Below are 21,755 nucleotides of genomic sequence, written 5' to 3' on the forward strand. Positions count from 1 at the left end.
AATGACATCAAAATAAATCGCACTTAACAATGTTTATACAAAAATCAATTTTTGTTGATATTTTCTTTTCTTTCAATCCCAAGAGTTATGGGAATCAACGGCGGCTTTTTTCCGGCAATCTGCCGGGAATGTCTTGAATGAGTTGACGAAGATGTCAATCAATTTGCAGCGACTAGGTGACCCTGGTTCGACCATCTAGAGAGTTTGCAATCGTTGTAATGCACTTACATTAGGTATAGCTGTTAGTTTTTAATTGATCATGAATGAGAACGAAGTGTAAAGCAATAATTGTCAACGCGTTTGTCTTTTTTATGCAAAATTTTTGCTTGGCCGTGTTTGCACTTTTGTTCTAGAACATTAATTCGATTTCACTTCTTGGGTGACTTTTTCACGCTTGTTTTCTTGATTTTTGCTTGATCTTAATTACACTTACTCAGAATTTAGGTCTGTTGCTAGAACTAAATCGATTTAAGATATACCACAAGATGCTGAAACCCGATGGGCTATTGATAAGAGTCGAAACCTCCGAGTTTGAGGGTTTGAGCTCCCTCCCCCCTATTTGGAAAATTTGCACCCTTTTATGGCACTAGCGAGAAAGCGAATTTTTGTTCAAAGGCCGTTTTCTCACTTTGCAAAATGATTCAGAAGGGGTCGTAGCCTAGCTGAATTTTTTTTATTCAGCTAGGCTACGACCCCTTCTGAATCATTTTGCAAAGTGAGAAAACGGCCTTCGAACAAAAATTCGCTTTCTCGCTAGTGATTTTTGTTCACATGCGGCAATTTCATTTCGATTTTTAGTTTTTCGATTTTTTTGATGGGATTTTTTTCTAAATGGTTTTCGCAATCCATTCATAGTCCGTTCTTGATCTAGTTTTCTGTTTAGTGAAGGAAAATTCTTTGAATTGTACGTCAGGACTTGTCCTGCTATGTTTTTTTTTACTCCGTCAAACTTTTTTTCGCTTTACACATTTTGCCGCTTTTTCGACATTTTCAGTGAAATCTTTTTGACTTCTCTAAGCTAGTTTCTTTCTTCTGTTATTCTGCTCAAAGTCCTTTTAAACAGCAGCTGCTCAGTAACGCAATTCAAAATGAAGAGAGTCAGTATAAAAAATCAAAGTCAGAAATAGAAACGGGATAAACCCATAAAGCCCATTTTTAGATGCCCGGTACTTGAACTTTGTTCTCATAAGTTTTAGTTATTATCTATAATGCTTATTGGTATTGATACTAGACCCTGTAGCCTCTCACTGAAAGACAGGAGTATGTTCAATTACGAAATGTCATCAAAATAAATCGCACTTAACAATGTTTATACAAAAATCAATTTTTGTTGATATTTTCTTTTCTTTCAATCCCAATAGAGTTATGGAATCAACGGCGGCTTTTTTCCGGCAATCTGCCGGGAATGTTTTGAATGAGTTGACGAAGATGTCAATCAATTTGCAGCGACTAGGTGACCCTGGTTCGACCATCTAGAGAGTTTGCAATCGTTGTAATGCACTTACATTAGGTATAGCTGTTAGTTTTTAATTGATCATGAATGAGAACGAAGTGTAAAGGAATAATTGTCAACGCGTTTGTCTTTTTTATGCAAAATTTTTGCTTGGCCGTGTTTGCACTTTTGTTCTAGAACATTAATTCGATTTCACTTCTTGGGTGACTTTTTCACGCTTGTTTTCTTGATTTTTGCTTGATCTTAATTACACTTACTCAGAATTTAAGTCTGTTGCTAGAACTAAATCGATTTAAGATATACCACAAGGTGCTGAAACCCGATGGGCTATTGATAGAGTCGAGCCCTCCGAGTTTGAGGGTTTGAGCTCCCTCCCTATTTGGAAGTTTTTGCACCCATAAAAATTCATCTAGGCTACGACCCCTTCTGAATTATTTTGCCTCGCTTTTCGTTCGAGAGCAATTTATCCAACCTTAGTGGATTTATGTTCTATATTTTGAAGACACGTACCTGCGAGAGCCCAGAGAGCGCTGCTGCAAGATAACTGGACTCTATTCTGTCTGCTGCGTTTGAGGACTGCGTTGATTGGGTCTATGGCATTTTGGGCGATGGCAGCTTGCTGGCTCTGTTCGTTGTTCACAACCAGGACTTTTAGAGTGTCTATGCATGATAGCTGAATGTCTTTCTCTCTTTGCTTTTTGACGTGATGGAGAAGCGATTCTGTAATTGATCCCTTGAGGACGAACAGCTTTTGATTGTCTTCATTTCTCCTGTAAACAATTATGAAATGTAGTCGCTTTACCGTCAATAATGAGTTACCATTTAAATTTTTTATAGTTTATTGATTATAACAAATAGATTTTTCGATATAAGCAAAACAGATAATTTTTGTCAAACGTGGGAACTGAAAAATTAAAGGAGATGCAAAAATTTGTAAAAACAAAAAAAAAATCATTCGGTTTCCTTTGTTATTTAACTTCGTGCACCATTTCTTTAAATAGTATAGTACCCTGTAGTGAAACCATAGAAAACAATTTTTCTGGAAAACAAAGGGAAGACAAAAAATTAAAATGCATCTTTCATCTTTTTGCTGGCTTCTTGAGTAAATTTGTGAGAAAAGTAGCTTCTATATTGTAGAGCATTTGATCCAACCAATGCAGTATAAGACATTGTTTTTTTTTAATTTAAGAAAGAAGATCAGAGAAAACTTTAAAGGATTCCCTTTAGTTTTGCCAATTTCTGGACAATTAAGCAAAAACCGAAAACCATGGATCATATTTCCTTTTAAAACTGATTTAATTGAAAAGTCACAGAGCAGAGTGGTTTTTCTGGGGTTTACATAGTCAATAAAAGTGATGGATTGGTTCTTTAAAGGGCATTCAAAAACTTTATAAGGGAAAGATAACTACTTGAGGAAAGAACGACGTTTTTTATTTTTTTTTATTTTACTTCAGAGGCTTGAATTTAATTATTCAGTAAGGTTCAATAATAAGAACAGGTAATTTTTTAAAATCTAGTAGAACAACTTTTAAAAATTTTTTGCCAGTTATTAGCCACAGTTATGCCCATCGAGTAATCAAGGGCCATATTTTACCGTTACATGAATTGGTCGCTGATGGGAATTTTTTTAGGAACATAAAAGAAAGAATTTCTGGAGTAAAGTTATCCTTTTCAGCACAGCTCCCTTCTCAACTAATGTTTGGTTGACTTTTAAACATACTTTCTCCAATTGATCCAGAACAGATTGAGTAATGAAATTTGTCTACACAAGACTCCTCTAGTCCTAGTTAATTGATCTACAAAAGCGTCAGTTTTTCGATTAGAAATTAAAAAAGCGTAAACTTCGCACTTGTTCGATTTGTAACGCATTCATTGAAAAGGTAGGAGATTCCTTGTTTGGTTTCCTTTAATTTGCACAAATTTCACCAAAAGTGTGTGCACATATGAAAGATGATATGAATATAATGACTCATTATGATAGCTAATGACTTCATCAATAGTTCAAGTGAAAAATTGGAGATTATTCTATTTTTAAGCAGGATTTCAATTTCTGATGTTTTAAAGTTCTTAAGGTAATCCTTAATGTCCAGTCGCTCGCTTTTTGTTTCGACTGATCGAAGTGAAAAATTGGAGAAAATTTTAATTTTAAGCATTTTTGCAGTATAAGACATTGCTTTTTTTAATTTAAGAAAGAAGATCAGAGAAAACTTGAAAGGATTCCCTTTAGTTTTGCCGATTTCTGGACAATTAAGCAAAAACCGAAAACCATGGATCATATTTCCTTTTAAAACTGATTTAATTGAAAAGTCACAGAGCAGGGTGGTTTTTCTGGGGTTTACATAGTCAATAAAAGTGATGGATTGGTTCTTTAAAGGGAATTCAAAAACTTTATAAGGGAAAGATAACTACTTGAGGAAAGAACGACGTTTTTTATTTTTTTTTTATTTTACTTCAGAGGCTTGAATTCAATAATTCAGTAAGGTTCAATAATACGAAAAGGTAATTTTTTAAATCAAGTAGCACAACTTTTTAAAATTTTTTGCCAGTTATTAGCCACAGTTATGCCCATCGAGTAATCAAGGGCCATATTTTACCGTTACCTTAATTGGTTTCTGATGGGAATTTTTAGGAACATCAGAAGAAAGAGTTTCTGGAAAAAAGTTATCCTTTTCAGCACAGCTCCCTTTTTAACTAATGTTTGGTTAACTTTTAAACATACTTTCTCCAATTGATCCAGAACAGATTGAGTAATGAAATTTGTCTGCTCAAGACTCCCCTGTCCTAGTTAATTAATTGTTCCGACCCCTTTTGGGGGGGGAGGAATTATATACTCAAATGGGTTTTTTTGTTCAGTCAATTTTCGCCGATCGATATATTCATCGTAGAGAGTTGAGGAGTTGAGACTGGTATCATTAGAAAGCTCGTCCAGCGTAGAATATGGAATTAAAAAGATGTTAATTTTCGTTTTATACAGGGAGTTAACGAGGTTTAAATTTCTGAAAAAGTAGAGTGAATTCACGTTGTTTTATTCACATTTTTCGAAATTTTTGCCAAATTTTTCGTCAATTTTGCTAAAATTTGTTGAAATTTTTAAGAAGAGTGTCGTTGATTTCATTTTTAAGGACAAAAAAGCCTTGTTGATTATTCTGATGTAAATTTTTTGGTCAAAAACTCAGGATAAATATTTCAAAATTCAGCCTTTTTCATCAAAAACAGCACGAAATAAGCTACTTTAGTCCACTTTGACAAAAATTTGCCGGCAGTACACCCCCAAACAACACTAACACAATCTTTGTAGACTCAGAAGGGGGCTATTCCTACTTCAACTTCCGCTGAGAGTGCTCTGTAATTAAAACTTTACCGTTTTTTGCTAGCTTTATACTCGATTCATCAAAAATGCAGAATTTTGAGTTTTCAACTAACAAATTATCTATATCTACAACATTCGAAAAATCAATTGTTTCTATCGGACAATAAGTATTAGCAGGGCTAGTTTTGGGCCTTTCTTGGACTGTTACAATCCAAAAAAAATCGGGTTGTAATCAGTCGGTCTTTTTTTTTAAAAAAAAAGACTTTTTTTTAATAATAAAGAACAGAACATATCAAGTCAAAGCTCAGGAGTGATAGGTCCAACCAATTCGCTTGATAAGCAGCTCCAAGCTAATGCATTTAGTTTTTAATTGAAAGTGTATGGTCGTTTCTTTTTTAAAAAAAATAATTGACTTCTCAATAAATAATCGCTTAATTAACTTATCCTCTATTTTTTTCTTAATTTGGTCAACTTGCAGCTTAGTGTCTGCAAAGAAAGAAATCTTCTTCATTCTACTGATTGGAAATTTAGTCTCGATTGCGTTTTTAAGTTTGAAGTTATTGTTTTCTGGCTTTGATACTATTAGATTTCAGATTTTTTTTGTTTTTAGAAATTTGCCAGTTTTTCACGTTTTCTAGTCACATTATCACATTGCTGACAGTTCTCATATCACATTATTAGCGTTCAAAATGAAACACAATTGAACATATTAAAATACTTGAAGATATAGATTGTAGTTTTAACGACACTTCTTTCTTCAAGAAATTAATTGAATTTTTTATTTTTGTCTTTAACTGTCATTTTTACTTTGTCAGTTTCAGTTGTATGAAATTTCCTGTATAGTGATAGATTTCCCTGACTATTTATGGAAGAATAGACGTGTCGATATTCTGATATCAGAAGATAGCTGATGGCTTTCATGACTTTGAAAACAATCGTTTTCCAAAACTAAAAATAAAAAACTTTCCAATTTCGCAAGTTTGTTCTTTTTATTTTTCATTTTGGTACCTAATCTCGTTAATTACAGGTGAAATTTGACATTTTAGATGTCAAGGGAAGGCGTCAAAAGGGATTGAGTTCCCAAAATCTATTTTTTTTAAAAATGCGTTTGACCTTACTGACTTGACACCGGTTTTTCACAAAAAAAGTAATTTAATTTGATTTTTGTCATTTTTGACGTTCTTTTTGTAGACGCAAGAATTATTCTGGATAATTGCAGGTCTCAAAAAATTCCCTTGGATGAATAAACGACCCTATTTAAATATTTCATTTTGTAATTAATGTTTTTAATGACTTTGGATATAATTTTGTTTCGAAAAAAAATCACAATTATTACATAATTTTGACCTTTTCTCTTTTTTGTCTACTTGTTACCTAGTCTCACTCATAAATGGCCAAATACTATATTATCGGTGCTTGAAGAAGGCGCAAACGAATATTTTCTGAGGGCCGAAATATGGCTTGACGGTTTGACAGCGTTTTCTGGCAAGTTTCAGTTGAATATTTTGTTGTTTTTTGTTGTTCATTTTAGCCGCTTAAAGAAATGAATGAGGAGAGGTCCTAATGCTTTTCTATAGAAGCATTGGTAATCGTAAACCTTTGGGATACTTTATCTGATTACTAGTGGTTTTTATTACTTTGAAGTTAATTGTTTTGAAAAAATAAGCGAATTTTTTAACTTTACTGTTTTTGTTCTTTTTCGTCTAATTGTTACCAAACCTTTTTATGGACTGGTCCATATCTTTTCTGGTGATTCATAAGTAATTTTGTTTAGTTTTAGGTTCTTCTGACTGTATGTTGACTTTGTTATTAAATTTTGTTTTTTAAAACGGACAAAAAATTTTTGATGAAATTAATGTTTGTTGTTGTTGTTGTTTGATGTTGCTGTTCGTCTTGACTCGCTTTGTTAATATTGGCATATCACAGCAATTTAATGCTTCAATTTTTACTCCTCTGAGTTATTTGCTTTGGAGGCTATCTTATCGTTCATCACAATTTTTTTGAAAAACACTTTCGGTTTTTTGGGATTCCCAAAAAATAATTTTTTGGTTTTCTATCTGTTCCTCATTTGGTAGACAATTATGCCAAAATTGTGGATGGGCGGGGTCGGAAGCTAATGTGCCGTCGCACATTGCTGAGCCGCCTTGTCTACAAAAGCGTCAGTTTTTCGATTAGAAGATAAAAAAGCTTAAACTTCGCATTTCTTCAATTTGAAAAGGCAGGATTTTCTTGTTTGGTTTCCTTTAAATTGTACAAATTTCATCAAAAGTGTGTGCACATAGGAAAGATGATATGAGTATAATGACTCAATATGATAGCTAAGGACTTCATCAATAGTTTAAGTGAATAATTGGAGATTATTCTATTTTTAAGCAGGATTTCAATTTCTGATTTTTTAAAGTTCTTAAGGTAATCCTTAATGTCCAGTCGCTCGCTTTTTGTTTCGACTGATCGAAGTGAAAAATTGGAGAAAATTTTAATTTTAAGCATTTTTGCAGTATAAGACATTGCTTTTTTTAATTTAAGAAAGAAGATCAGAGAAAACTTGAAAGGATTCCCTTTAGTTTTGCCGATTTCTGGACAATTAAGCAAAAACCGAAAACCATGGATCATATTTCCTTTTAAAACTCATTTAATTGAAAAGTCAGAGCAGACTGGTTTTTCTGGGGTTTTGATAGTCAATAAAAGTGATGGATTGGTTCTTTAAAGGGCATTCAAAAACTTTATAAGGGAAAGATAACTACTTGAGGAAAGAACGACGTTTTTTATTTTTTTTATTTTACTTCAGAGGCTTGAATTTAATTATTCGGTAAGGTTCAATAATAAGAACAGGTAATTTTTTTAAAATGTAGAACAACTTTTTAAAATTTTTTGCCAGTTATTAGCCACAGTTATGCCCATCGAGTAATCAAGGGCCATATTTTACCGTTACCTGAATTGGTCGCTGATGGGAATTTTTTTAGGAACATAAAAGAAAGAATTTTTGGAGTAGAGTTATCCTTTTCAGCACAGCTCCCTTCTCAACTAATGTTTGGTTGACTTTTAAACATACTTTCTCCAATTGATCCAGAACAGATTGAGTAATGAAATTTGTCTACACAAGACTCCTCTAGTCCTAGTTAATTGATCTACAAAAGCGTCAGTTTTTCGATTAGAAATTAAAAAAGCGTAAACTTCGCACTTGTTCGATTTGTAACGCATTCATTGAAAAGGTAGGAGATTCCTTGTTTGGTTTCCTTTAATTTGCACAAATTTCACCAAAAGTGTGTGCACATATGAAAGATGATATGAATATAATGACTCATTATGATAGCTAATGACTTCATCAATAGTTTAAGTGAAAAATTGGAGATTATTCTATTTTTAAGCAGGATTTCAATTTCTGATTTTTTTAAGTTCTTAAGGTAATCCTTAATGTCCAGTCGCTCGCTTTTTGTTTCGACTGATCGCTATCTTTGAACATTAAGTTTCCGTGAAAGGCTGTTATCTGGTAAATTTGTATCAAAATTTTTCATTTTTCATAAAAAAATTGTCAAGGTTGCTGCGGGAAAATTGCTTCAATTTGAGCTTTGAAAATCTGATAGTCAAAGGAGCCTTTCGTCTCGAAACAAAAATGGGCTTTTGGGTTGCGGCATTGCCAATTTTGGAGGATTGGAATAAAAAAGCAACATTCAAATTATAGTATTTTTCCTGCAAAATGGTTGCTCAGCTAGAGCAAACAATTCACCAAAATATTTGATTAGAATTTTGCTTATTGCGTTGCATTGGTTCCCATAAGTTTTGGGGCGGAAGCTCGGGAACAATATTGGAAACTTACTCGCTGATGCGCCGGATCAATTTGTTCAGCTCTTTGATCATTATTTCGGAAGGATTATCACTGTAAATTTTCACCAAGTCCACCAAATTATTAAAAGCTCGAAACTCCTCTTGAATTTCCCGTTGTTTGTTTTGTAGTTCATCTTCGTATGTTATTCCTCCTTCCTCTGAAATTTCAGTATCTTCGAATTCTTCGTATTCGTCTTGAATTGACGAAACTTCGTGATTTAAAGTCTCATCAGTTTCGAGTTCTGATTGGGTAACATCGGGCGTTTTGGGTTTCTCTACAAAATTCTCAGCGTTTGCCACAGAAATTAGTAAACTTATAATTATAAGTTTTGTTTCATCGCCCAAGTTTGAGTCAAGCAGATTTTCGAGAAGAATTGGAATTCCGCCTTTTATGCGTAATTTTTGAATGCCGTTTGCTGTTTGGTGGGTTAATTTTTCGAGTATTTGGAACAGTTGGTGGAAAAGAGAGGCTATTATGTCCAATGTGAAGCTGTTGTCACCCGATGGTCCGTGAATAGATTTGAATGTTTTGGTGAGTGACAAAATGAATTCGATCATTCCAAACTTTTCCAGCGACATTTCTCGGAATTCACCCAATTGGCATAGACTGTTCACCCAGTTCAAGCACTGGTGTTTTTGGGCTGAAATGAAAACTTTGAATGCTTATTTAATTGTTGTTTGTTTTTGGGTTTATGGCATTTGAGACAATTGCAAAACCCCATAAAAAGTGGCCAATGGAAAATGCCATTCTATAAAACCTAATAAAACAAACGGATTTATTTTATGGCCCAATTGTCTGATTTCAAACTAGTAGTGCATTGTAAGCTTGTTCAAGCATTCTCATTTTTACCTCGTTAATTTGACGTTCTTGTAATATTTTGGTTATCAAGTCCCCAAGGCCGCTATAAACTTTATAATTTATTCAAAATGCTCTTTCTTATAATTTGATGCTGTTTATATTCTTATAATAATGCTGTTTTTGGGACTGTTTTGTCCGGGACTATTTTGCAATTTAGGACTATTTTGTCTGGGACTGTTTTGTCTGGACACGATTAAATTATAGTAAACTTGGCACATTTTGTATTGCATATATTGTCCTGACAACATTTTTTGAACAACTTAATTTTCGGGTAACCGATAAAACATTTTGTAAATAGTGCAATCCTTATTCAGAAATCAACGATTTTGAGCAGATTTTGATGCGAGCCTAGATATAAGTTTTTACTTGGTAAGATCCATCTTTATAATGTCTTTAAGATATCAGATTTCTATTTGGTCTTACGAGTTATCTGATTTAAGTTTTTTCGGCAAGTTTATTAAGGATAGAAAATTTATTGCTTTTTGAAAGAAATTTGAGATTTTCATTTTGAGTTAAATCTTTGTTTTACCTGAGCCCATATCACTCTGTGAAATCTTCTTAAACAGCTTCACGAAATTATTCTCTATCACTTCGTTCCATATTAAATTGAGAGCCTCTTCCTTCTGAAGAAGACTGTCAAGAAACCCTATCGCATTGAAGACAACCCCCTCGTCAGTAGAACCCAACTGTTCCATCAGGGTTCTTACGGGATTCAGGCTTTCGTTGTGTTCTTTGAACAAGTACAAAAACGTTTCCACGTGCCCTTCACGTATCGCAATCTCACATCCATTTTGACTTTTAGCGTCAACCGCTAGTAAGTTAGCTTTCAGTTCCAACAATTGTATGACAATTTTGGTCTTGTTGCCCATTACAGCGCATAGAAGAGGCGTTAGTCCAACGTTTTGGCTCTTGGCGCCCGTGACGTGCTCCAGCGATTCCGGGAATTCGGACAGAATCCGGTCAAGTTGCCGGAATGAGCCTTCGTAGGCAGCGTAGTGAATTGCTTCCCAAGCACGCTCTTCAAAATCCATGATTGATTTCAAGCTGAGTTAATTGTTAAATTCTTGTGTTCAATTTTTTAGCTTGATTTTTTCCAAGAGTTTTAAGTCAGGAAAATATGAAAAACCGTGGGATTCGATTTTTAAGTAGTATAAGTTTTAAAACCGTGGCTTGGAATTTCAAAATAAGTAAACTGTTAAAAAATTTTCAACCTGTATGAAATTTGAACTATTGCTGGATATTCAAACTGTTGATTACAAAATGAATTTTGGTACCGTCAAATTTTGTAAAAAGTCTACATGACAGTTTAATTTTGCTAAAACATATTGTGTACTATGTGTAATATTCACTATTCGTTTACGATGCACGTTTTAATATTCACGGTCTTTTTATGTTCAACCTCTTATATTTTAGATATTTGTTGCCAATAATTGTTTTTTCTCTAAAATACCATATTGAGAACTGTATTATTTTTGAGTTTAAAACTGACTGTTATACAATGGTTATTATACCCAATTAGTTTCAGAAACGACGACAGCTAAGGTAAAGTTAACCACGACTTAATTTTTATTCTATTTTCAGATGGAACTAAATTGACAGAACAACTTAAGAGTTCAATGATGCAAAAATGACAAGCCGATTCACGAAAAGCTTGCCAATGGCGCCCAAAATCGCCCAAGCAAGTCAGCCTGGAGCGCTAAGAAGTAAATTTACTCCCGATTTTTCCATAGTTTCTTCAACTGACTTCTTTCCAAAGCAAGTACGAGTGAAGCTGAGAGCTGCCGACAGCTTTTATGTTTATATTCAGCAATCGCCTAAAAATGACGTGTCAAAGAGTTCAAGTGACGAGCCAGTGAAGAAGAACCCAAAAGCTGCAATTCCTGGATTGTATGCGGATCCGAATTCTATTCTAGGTGAAGTTATAAGGTACTTTTTAGTTAGATACCTTTAAAAGGGGACGAAAAGGTGGTTCGAGTTAAAAGAAAAAGTTTGCAAAATTGCAACTATTTTGATTTCTTGCTCTCGTGCGAAGTGAGTTTTGACTTGGTGAGTGACGTTTTCGGCTTGGACTTTCGTGCTCTAGGTTGCGCACTCTCGTTTAGATTTTTAAGCAATTGAAGTGAATGGCGGAAATTTTGGTGACGAATACAATAGAATTGTGCCCCACTAGTGCGAGAGCTATTTGTTTTACGTGAGGTGATTGTTTCTTAATTGTTCATTTGGTACAATTGACACTCGAAGTGTAGCACTTGATGTGTAATATAGCAGGGTTTCTTTTCAATAGTTTGAACCAATTACTAGCGTAAATTTTAATTGGCATTTATTATTAATTATATTTTTTTCTGATTATTTTATTCTGATTGTAAGTTCAGTTGTGATTATTCATATCAAGTCCCATGGACCGTTAGGGCGTCGTCATGGTCCGCAATTTTTATCGTTTACTTAAAATTTAACTCGTTTACCCCGATAAATAAATTAAAATTCAATATCTGACTCTCATTGTGAGTGATTCAGAACTTCTGCTCTCATTTTGGTAAAAGGGTGCCTGGCTTTTTCACCCCTATTTATTTAACCCCCCATCCTTTAACCCCGATTTATTCACCCCTCTATCATTTAACCCCTCTATCATTTAACCCCTCTATCATTTAACCCCTCTATCATTTAACCCCTCTATCATTTAACCCCTCTATCATTTAACTCCTCTATCATTCACCCCGATTTTAATCTATTGTGAAATAAGGAATATTAAATTAGTTAATGCTTTTAAATTTGAAAATAATCATTTGGCTTTGCCTCGCGGGCCATGAACATGCCTTAGCGGCCCGTGGGAATTGATATGAAACTCTCACAACAGAACATGGGATTAAGTTATCTACTTAATTATGACAACATATGCCTGTAATGTCGACTTCTAATTGGCGGTATGAAATGATATAGAGATTAAATGATAGAGGGGTTAAAAGATACGGGGTTAAAATAAGCGGGGTTATGTGATTCGGGGTGAAAAGATGTAAAACCTGGTAAAAGTTAGCTGTGTTTATCGAGGAAAAATTGAGTAAAATGGCACCACTATAATTAGCACAGTTGTACGTCACAATTAAAAATTTTTCGCCGAATGACAAAATTTCACAGCGGCTGGTTTATTGTGCAACGTTTTTTTACAGCGGTTATTTTATTGTGAGCAAATGGGACTATGGTGAGTAAAAAATGTCAATGGGAATGTGAATGGTTCGCTAATTGGTCAGCTCATGGCAAATCTTTTTGGTTTTTTGGTGGGTTTTGTTTTCCTTTTCTAAATTTCCTTCTGTTTTAGTAGGTTTTTGAAATTAGTTGTTTTGGTAGTTGCCTTGGTGACCAGCAATGGTTGCTGAATGTCGATCTATTATTTTTAATTTTTAAAAATTGTTAAAACAGAATGTCAAATTTTCGACGAGGACCGTTTTCCAGCAAGTGAGTTCCCATTCGAAATGATTTGGGTGCAACGACTGCGTCCCCATTTCAATTTGCTTGGGATATTTAGACAATAGTTTTTCTTATCGTAGAGTTGAAGAAAACCATCGAAAAGTCTTTCACGTTTCCATGAATTTTTGGATGACTTCTGTTTACCGCTTTATTTTTGCAGAAAATCATATCCTTAGGTAGCTCAAATGTGAGCTAACTGAGGATAAGATTTTCTGCAAAATTAAAGTAGTAAGCAGAATTGAACTTTAATTATAGCAGTATTTAAATGAGATTCAAGGGAAACTCAAAAAAGTTTTCGATTTGGGAATGTCTTTTAATCTTAAATAGATATTTCAGAAAATTTTGTCAGTTTTTGGAGAACGTAAATTTTAAACATTGGACAAAAAAGCCGGTATCCGGTAACTTACCGGCATTAATTATTTGTTGAGCTAATTTATACGAAGTTTCTAGCTTTACTACGAAACGCATGCTAGATTGAACCCAAAAATGTCTGCTTACTAATTTTGTCAGCCAAGAAGAATTGTTGTTCAAATGTGATCGCTTGGATCATTTTAAACCGATATTTCCTGACGTATTAATGCCTGTTAGGCTTTTATTTCCTCATATTTAGAATAGAATGTTTAAACTATACGACATATACACTATGTTTCCGATACTGCAAATTTTTCGATGCGCATCTCAGATTATTGTCTGGAGATCAAATCTAAAAAAAGTTTCATAAAACAACTGCAAATTTGTCACATTTTACCATAAGTTGAAATTTTATCCATTTCTGACATTTTAACAACTATACGAGTACTTCTAGTCTCATTGAGATATGCTTTTCCATGAATTCATTTCATAAACAAATTTCTACAAGCTTTTTTTCAAGAGTTTTTGGCCTTTTAGAGAGCAGTTTCGGAAATTCACAACGAGTTCCTGAGACAAATCATTGGCCACTGTGAAAACTTTAAGACTTTTGTCATATTTTCAAATTTAAAATGAAATTTTTAGATTTCAACTGAAATATTTTGAGGCCAAAATCTGTTTATTACATCACCTTTTTCTAACGATATTTTAGTCGTTTTAATGTTTTAATGAAAACAATTAACAACAAAGCCTTCAAATTATAATACTTAACGAATTTTGTATTAAAGTGCTGATTGCTGATTTTATCCGATTTTATTTAGAAAATAATCAATTTTAGAAATGTAGCTTAATTTCTTCGCCGATTTCGTTAACGAGTGTTCTCATGCGGGGAACTCATGGTTTATATTTGTCATCTTTGTTGTTTCGATAATTATTTAGCATGGATCGGAGTTTTCTAGGAAGGTTATGGGTGACTATTAGCAAGTAAGTATTCGTTGAGACAGTTCTTATGGCTAAAGAAATTGCTGAAATGTCTCTTGCTACTATAAATATAGTATTGCGAGTTAAATCTGAGAAGGGTGTATCTTAAATCCTGTTGCTGAAGTTTTGGGTTTCTAGTGAGCCAATCAAAGGTACATAGAAGAAGCTCATATAAAATTCACACCAATGAAATAGTTCAAAAGTAATCTTTTTTCAGTTTTTCTTTCGTTGCATCGAATTTGATCATTCTATAAAGCAGATGTATAAGCTTATATCATACGAAACTGTTCTCAGTTTTTAATTTCTGAATAATATGTTTTTGAGTTTGAAATAATTTTTCAGTTGTGCTCTTTCTGCATGGCGCTGGTTTCTCAGGCCTCAGCTGGGCACCCCTAGTGCAATCTCTAAACTTGAGTGTCCTCAATACCCACTACGTATCCATTGATCTAAGAGGTCATGGCAAAACCCAAACAGAGAACGAGGATGATTTCTCATTTGAAGTATTGTCGCGAGATGTGTGCGATGTTTACAGTTTGTTAGTTGAAAAGAAACTTGTGCCCGCTAACGAGGAATGGAATGTACGTCTGTTTGTGGTCGGACATTCAATGGGAGGAGCTCTTGCAGCTTACATTGGTGCTCACTGTCGAGATCAGTTGAATAACATTGCAGCTACTTGCGTTATTGACGTGGTTGAAGGTAACTAATGTGATAATTAGAGTAATTTTTAATTGCTCTCGAACCAAGTTTGATGCAATTATTGTAAACGTGTTTGTCTTTTGCTTGACTGGTTGTTCTAGAACATCCTTTGGATTTCACTGCTTGAGTGCCTTTTTCACGCTTGACTTTTCGATTTTTCGAGTGATTTCAGTTACGCGCATTTAGAAAGTAAGTCTGTTGGTAAAATAAAAACGATTGTGAGCGATGATTGTTCCTCGCGAGTGTAGCGTTGTGGTGAATCTCCGCTAATATTATCTAAAAGGTCAAGAGTCCGAACCCCTCAAGTCATACGTTTCTGCGTCATAAAGTTTCTTTAGCCTATACCCCCCTCTAAATTGTTTGCCTCGCCAGTCGTTCGAGAGCAATTCGTCCGACGGTAGTCGGTTTACATGTACGCGTTGCTTCTGAACGTTTAAAGCTAAGCTCAACAAGGAGGCTTGGTAATGTGCATTCGCACATTATGTTGCGACCCCGCTCATCTACATTTTTCACTTAATTGTCTACCAAATTCGGAAGACATAAAAAAATTAACATATCGTTCAGCAAACCACTAAATGAATAAAACAATAAACCTTAGAGGGCCGACGAGACCTTCCATTAATACGACTACCAGAAAAACCGGCGATAAAAATCAAATAATTACAAATATTATTTACGATAGAAACTTGTCCATTTTAAACAATTAACCAAATCAAAATGGCATCAGATAAAACCTATAATAAATAAAAATAAACCTGTAATTTATTAGAAAAATATAGGTTTTTTCCTCAGTGCGACTTGGTAACAAGTCGACAAGAAAGCGAAGTTTAAAAAAACGTTGCCCTTTTTATGAAAACCAAATCAAAATGGCATCAGATAAAACCTATAATAAATAAAAATAAATCTGTAATTTATTAGAAAAATATAGGTTTTTTTTCCTCAATGCGACTTGGTAACAAGTCGACAAGAAAGCGAAGTTTTAAAAAAACGTTGCCCTTTTTATGAAAAAAATTAATGTCAAACTGTTTAAAAACTATGTATAAACTAAAATTATTGAGAGATTCCTTAATAACACTATAGAAAGTGATGCAGACCTTTAATTATCCAGAAAATGTCATACGACTACACAAAGAACAAATACAGGCAAAAATAAAAAACTTAAAATTTACACAAAATGATGTCCAAGCCAATTCAACATGCAGCTGTGCACTAAGAACAATATTTTTCTAAATTGCTTTCTTTTCAAATAGCAACAAAACCGCCATTATTGTGATACTGTGAAAAGAAAACAAAAATCTAAAAAAATTGGCAAATATCCAAAAACACAAATATTTTCTGATAATCCTGAGTACCAAAAACAAAGTCTACTCGAGCAAAATAAAACAGATATGAAGAGCAATTTTAAGGTAAGATGATGGTTGTGAATTGTCTATAGAGCAACTAAGCTACAAATTAACAGAAATAAAATTGGCAAAGCTCAGAAAACCATTTTTTTTAAATCTAATTTTTTGCAATTTCATTACATCGCTTTCAACTAAACGAATAGACAGATATCTTGGAGCGTCTGAGAAAACTAATTGCGCTTGCTAATATTGAGACCAAGTCATAATACTATTAAATTACTATAATACAGGCAGAACTAAAAATTTCTTACCACGAAACCACAGTGCGGAAGCCATTAAATTTTTAAGATATTAACCGCGAGAAGTTTAAATAATGACTTGCGTCTTCATTGAACATCACGAAATCTTTTTGTGAACGGGATATCTCAAACTGACAACAGAAGAAACCACCAACATCGAAAACTATCTAAAACTCGCAAAATTCTTCTGAAACAAATTGACTAAGCCCTAGAGACATCAGTCAAAATGTTTAACGAAAAGGGATTTTTTTGGTGCAACAATAATTTAAAACAATCTTTCATTAAAAGGCTAAGTTACGAAAATGATACAAAATTATAAAATACGAAAAAGTGATGAAAGCCAGAACAAAAAGGGAAAATTGAAGAACTTTTTTGTGAAAAAATTAATTTGAAGGTCAATAAAATTTCAAGCCTTATACTTATAACAGTTTTCGAATTGGTTTATGTATATTTAGTTGGCCATTGAGATCTTTTATTACACAATATATGGCATAGTACAATAAAAGGTAACATTAAATACAGGGCAAAATTAAAAAACAACCAAATTCTGCAAAGGTGTCGCAGCCCTTAAAACAATGTTATTAAAGCTGTGAAGATATTTAATTGGATATTTTAAGAGCTTTTTCTGATTGGATTTTTTGTAACTTGATAATTAGCCAATGAAATCAAAAAGAACAAAAATTAGCAATTATGCACAAATCACAAATTTTTGTATGAAAACTCGTTGTGCTTAACCGAGAAACCGTTAATAGAAAAACGCCACAAAGATATTCTGTGTCTTATATGAAAGGAAATTTGAACTGTAGTTACTGAGAATAAGCTAAAAGTTGACAGAAATGAGATAAAAAATTGGCAAGTTCGAAAAATATATGAAGTTTTCTTAAAACAATTTTATTCAATATCAGGGACATCAGATAACAACCGAATGCATTGTAGAGGTTCACTTAGACCTTTTGAAGAAGCAATTTGAAACTTTGATAAGTAAGACTTAGCATTCAGACTGCGAAAAGAATAACTGAATGCAAACCACAAAAAATCAGTTAAAGTTTACTAAAACTTCGTTAAAGCCATAAAGTCTATTAAATTTCTGTGAAAACATACTATATCTGTATTCGGCATCGTTTGCACGTAAATGGCAGCTGTCATAATTTCAGCCGTGAATTGAAATTTTTTGTCAGTTTAAACGTTGAAAAAGGCAGCTGCGAAGTAGAAGTTATGAAAAATTCTGATTGTAAGAATCCATGAGATCAAACCTATCCCTGGTTTTGCTGTATGCTCAGAACATCACTCAGTTGTTAAAATTGTGTGTGTTTTAGACCACTGTTAATTTAAATACTGCAACATTTAAAAACAATGATGTAATTTGTATAATTATAGAGTTAAATTTGCAAAAACCGGCAAGCTGTAATTCTAGAAGACTTTTATAGGGCACCGAAATTCAACTAACTCTCTTTTGCAGTTTACGTAGATTGTGTCAGCGGTTTCTGGATCTCTCCTTCTGGGAAACTTAAACAAAGCAGTCCAAAAAAGCATATTTTGTGCCTTTTTTTGATGAAATTTTTTATCAAAAAATATTTGCCTGAAATTCTTCAATCAAACAATTCACTAACGGTCTACTTTTAACGAAAACAATAACAGTCTATCACTAAAATTTTCAATCGTATGAGCGAAATTGAATCAAATTTTAGTGAAAATGACGTAAATTGTGAATAAAAACAGTCAAATATTCACAAAATTCTGAACCTCGATTACTCATTGTAAAAAGCAAAATTAGATTTTTTTAATTCCATATTCTAGGATGTACGTGCTTTCTAGTGAAATCACTCACAGCTCTCTACGATGAATATATCGATCGGCTAAAATTGACTGAACAAAAAAGCCCGTTTGAGTATATAGTTCCTCCATCCCCTTTAAAGTGGTGGTCGGAACAATAAAGTAGCCCCAAAACGAAGCAAGGTTCTATGCGATGACTTTGGTGAAGCTATTGGCGTGCCATTGTGACACCTAATAGGACTCATTTAAACTGCTTCCTTTTGGTTCAACAATAAACTGAACAGCTTACCCCGAGTACCGGCAGACAATTGGTGCCGTGTGCGATTTTGCTTTAATTCTATACTGAACATCGGAAGATGGATCGTTAACCATGTTTCACTGGGTTTATTTAGACTTGAACTTCTTGTTAATTGCTCTCCAACGAAGTTTGTAGCAATTATATATTCTGCATGCAATTTTCTATTCAATATATTCTTTCATGCAATTTTTCGCTTGACCGATTTTGTCTGACCCAGCTAACTTTTCTTCTTCAAGAACGGGTAAAGCCCAGAGGGTATTAAGTTCTCCTTATAGCCTTGTGGCTCAGTATACTCTAAGTACGCGATTCAACGAAACTTTTGATGACATAAGTTCATGGTGTGAAAGGTGGTTCTAAGGAGTGACTGTTTTTTTTTCTTAAGAGCTTATATTTTGCTTCACATGCTTGTATGGTTTAAAACACATTTCAAAGCAAGACCTCATTTCATCCCAAGCGTTGAATACTGTCTCCTACATGTTTTGTTCTAGGCTCTGCAATGGACGCACTCTCTGGTATGAAGAACGTGCTCCGATCCAGACCCAGTTCATTCTCAAGTGCCGAGAATGCGATCGAATGGTCAGTGAGAAGTGGATATATCAAAAGACGAGACTCAGCTAAAGTCACTATGATTGGCCAGATTGTACCCCAGAAGGAAACTCAGTCCAGCCAATCAGGTGAGAGATGGAAAAAGTCACACGGTTGTATATTGGAAGCCGTTTTGGAACTTCTATATAGTTTGATAAGGTATAATCTGATTGGTGAGTCAACTTCGCAATAACTTTCATAATTAAAAAATCGTGGCTGCGTCATACCCATAGAAAATTCGTCACATAGAAAATTAATCGATGCTCGAGGTAACAGAATTTGTTGATATAATGAAGAGAATTTGACTGATTTTTTAACAAAAACATCATTTCTCAAATTTTTAGATAATATGAAATTTGAATGTTGACCAGCTTATATTGACTTCAACAGCAAAATTAACTTGAGATTGTTTGAAAACTAAGTGTCGGAATGCCTTTCTGAGGACTGAAAACCGTAACAGCGCAATTACTTGAAATCATATAAAATACTTAGTTGATCACATTGGTCAAATAAAGACTACATGCGTCGCCTTAGGCACGTGCAATGTCGCTTCTGGTGCTCTGGGATCTCTGCAAGAAGTCGAAAATGATGACGATGAACAGCAACAATATGTAGAGGATGCCACTGCAAATGTTGACGAGCAACCACCTCAGAATGTAAACAAAAACATGGTTTCTAAACAAGAATGCGACCAAGAAATTGACAAGGGACCGTTTCCAAGATGCGAGATAGTCACGAACGTCAACATCGATCTTGATATCCTTAATAACGTTCCGTATACATGGCGTCTTGACCTCTTCAAGACTGAAAAATATTGGCGAAGCTGGTTCACAGGTCTCACGAATAACTACTTAGCTTTCACGGGACCAAAACTCTTAATATTAGCCGGGGTTGATAGACTTGATAAAGAGCTAACAGTTGCCCAGATGCAGGGCAAGTTCCAGATGTTGGTGTTGCCAAAGGCTGGCCATGCTGTGCATGAAGACGTACCAGATAGGGTCGCGGATGCGCTGGCTACTTTCATCCAGAGAAATAAACTAGCTCCTACTGTTGAATCCGGGTTTTCGAGAACAAATGCTGGATGTTAGTTTTGATTTAGTGAAATTGTAAATTTTAACAGTAATATTGCTCGAAATTTGAGCTTTTTTCAAAATTGAGTTTGAAAACTACCTTTTAGTATATAGTTTGCTGAAAAGTTACTTCAGGTTGTAGTCTATAAGTGCACTGTTCGTAGAAACTGCTGAGGAGGCATATATGATGTAAAGTGCGGTTCTGGAAGGTTTGAACACCACCGCCCACATTTACACCCACTTCTCATCACAAAAGAACTATTTGACCAAGCAGTTCACCTTATATCCTGAAATTTAAGCTAAAATTAAGTTATTACTTGCTCTCGAGGTTTGAATTTATTTGCCACCCCACCCTCACTGAAGCAGGCTGCAATAGATTCCAGCTCAGACTAATGGTTCGAGAGAAATTCTTCCGACGCCAGCCGGTTTTTAGTAGCTGCACAGCGATAGCTGGCGCTATTATTGGCCTTCTCTTTTTACAAGTAAGAGAATTTGAATTGTATTGGTGAGTTTTTTTGTTCATTGGCGTGACTAAGGTTTTGGTCGCACTTGACTTACCTCAAAGAGATAAGGTCAAGTGAGCAACTCTAATTGAAAGCACCGATTTGACGCAGTAACAAGCTATACATACAGGCAATCAAAATAACATCTCAGCACTTGACAAATTTTTTTCGTCTATTTATTAATAGCCGCCCTCATCTTCTCAGCCGGCTATTATAGCGCTCCTAATTTTTTACATTTCAAAGAATTTGAATTGTATTGGGGCGCTGTCTTTTTATTGGAGAAGTCCTTTTTTAAATCAATTTTATTGGAGTGAATTTTGAAGCGGGAAATGAAACGCGTGAAAAAATTTGGAGTGATTTTGGTGCTGAACAAAAGTGAAGAGCGGAGCGAAAAGAGAGTGGATTTTGTTCATAACGCTGTTTTTGAGAGAGCGAGAAATTGATGTGTGAAAAAATTTTCTCTAAGCGAGCGAAATTTTTTGTTCACGTGCGGCATTTTGAAGCAGTTTTTTTTTCATTTGTTTTCGTTAAGAGGTTTGGTTATGATTTTGTTAATAGTTGCCCTCATCTTCTCAGCCGGCTATTATAGCGCTCCTATTTTTTTTACTTCGTCGAATAAAAAAATGTTTCGCTTTACCTCATTTTGCCGCCTTTTCAACATTTTGCGTGAAATCTTTTTGACTTCTCTAGGCTAGTTTCTCTCTTCTCTCATTCTGCTAAAAGTGATTTTGAACATCAGTTGCTCAGCAAAGCAATTCAAAATGAACAGAGTTAGTACAAAAATGGATGTCAGAAATAGAAACGGGATAAACCCATAAAGCCCAATTTTAGATGCCCGCTATTTGAACGTCGTTCCTATAAGTTTTATTTACCAGCTCTAATGCTTATTGGTATTGATAGTAGCCCCTGTAGTCTCTCTCTAAGAAACAGAAGTATGTTCAACTACGAAA

The 21,755-nt window shown here is 34.3% G+C and overlaps 3 protein-coding genes across 3 annotated transcripts in view; 2 read left to right on the forward strand and 1 right to left on the reverse strand.

Moving 5' to 3' along the window:
- LOC142341450 (uncharacterized) overlaps positions 1-10,786 on the reverse strand; it is a 34,668-nt gene extending 23,882 nt beyond the window's left edge. The window contains exons 1-3 of the mRNA XM_075392403.1: positions 9,977-10,786; positions 8,581-9,229; positions 1,964-2,223 (exon numbers count right to left, since the gene is read on the reverse strand). Coding sequence (XP_075248518.1) covers positions 1,964-2,223; positions 8,581-9,229; positions 9,977-10,478 — 1,411 coding nt within the window. The 5' untranslated portion in view covers positions 10,479-10,786. The remainder of the gene's footprint in view (positions 1-1,963; positions 2,224-8,580; positions 9,230-9,976) is intronic.
- The window catches only part of LOC142340716 (ras-related protein Rab-21-like), a 114,291-nt gene that overhangs the window by 46,214 nt on the left and 46,322 nt on the right, over positions 1-21,755 (forward strand). The gene's annotated exons all lie outside the window — the stretch shown is intronic.
- On the forward strand, positions 10,983-20,401 carry LOC142341451 (protein phosphatase methylesterase 1-like). The gene is made up of 4 exons (XM_075392404.1): positions 10,983-11,360; positions 14,581-14,934; positions 19,136-19,321; positions 19,767-20,401. Exons 1-4 carry the CDS (start codon positions 11,075-11,077, stop codon positions 20,318-20,320), a joined length of 1,380 nt encoding a protein of 459 aa, XP_075248519.1. The 5' UTR covers positions 10,983-11,074; the 3' UTR covers positions 20,321-20,401.

This window comes from Convolutriloba macropyga, chromosome 6 (genome assembly GCF_964194025.1).
Source record: "Convolutriloba macropyga chromosome 6, txConMacr16.3, whole genome shotgun sequence".
Lineage (NCBI taxonomy): Eukaryota > Metazoa > Xenacoelomorpha > Acoela > Convolutidae > Convolutriloba > Convolutriloba macropyga.

Bases quoted from the DNA above. Each gene is read 5' to 3' on its own strand.
- LOC142341451 (XM_075392404.1), top strand. From the start codon at position 11,075: ATGACAAGCCGATTCACGAAAAGCTTGCCAATGGCGCCCAAAATCGCC. The intron at 11,361-14,580 runs GTGAAGTTATAA...ATAATTTTTCAG, and splicing joins GGATCCGAATTCTATTCTAG to TTGTGCTCTTTCTGCATGGC. The intron at 19,322-19,766 runs GTGAGAGATGGA...GCGTCGCCTTAG, and splicing joins AACTCAGTCCAGCCAATCAG to GCACGTGCAATGTCGCTTCT.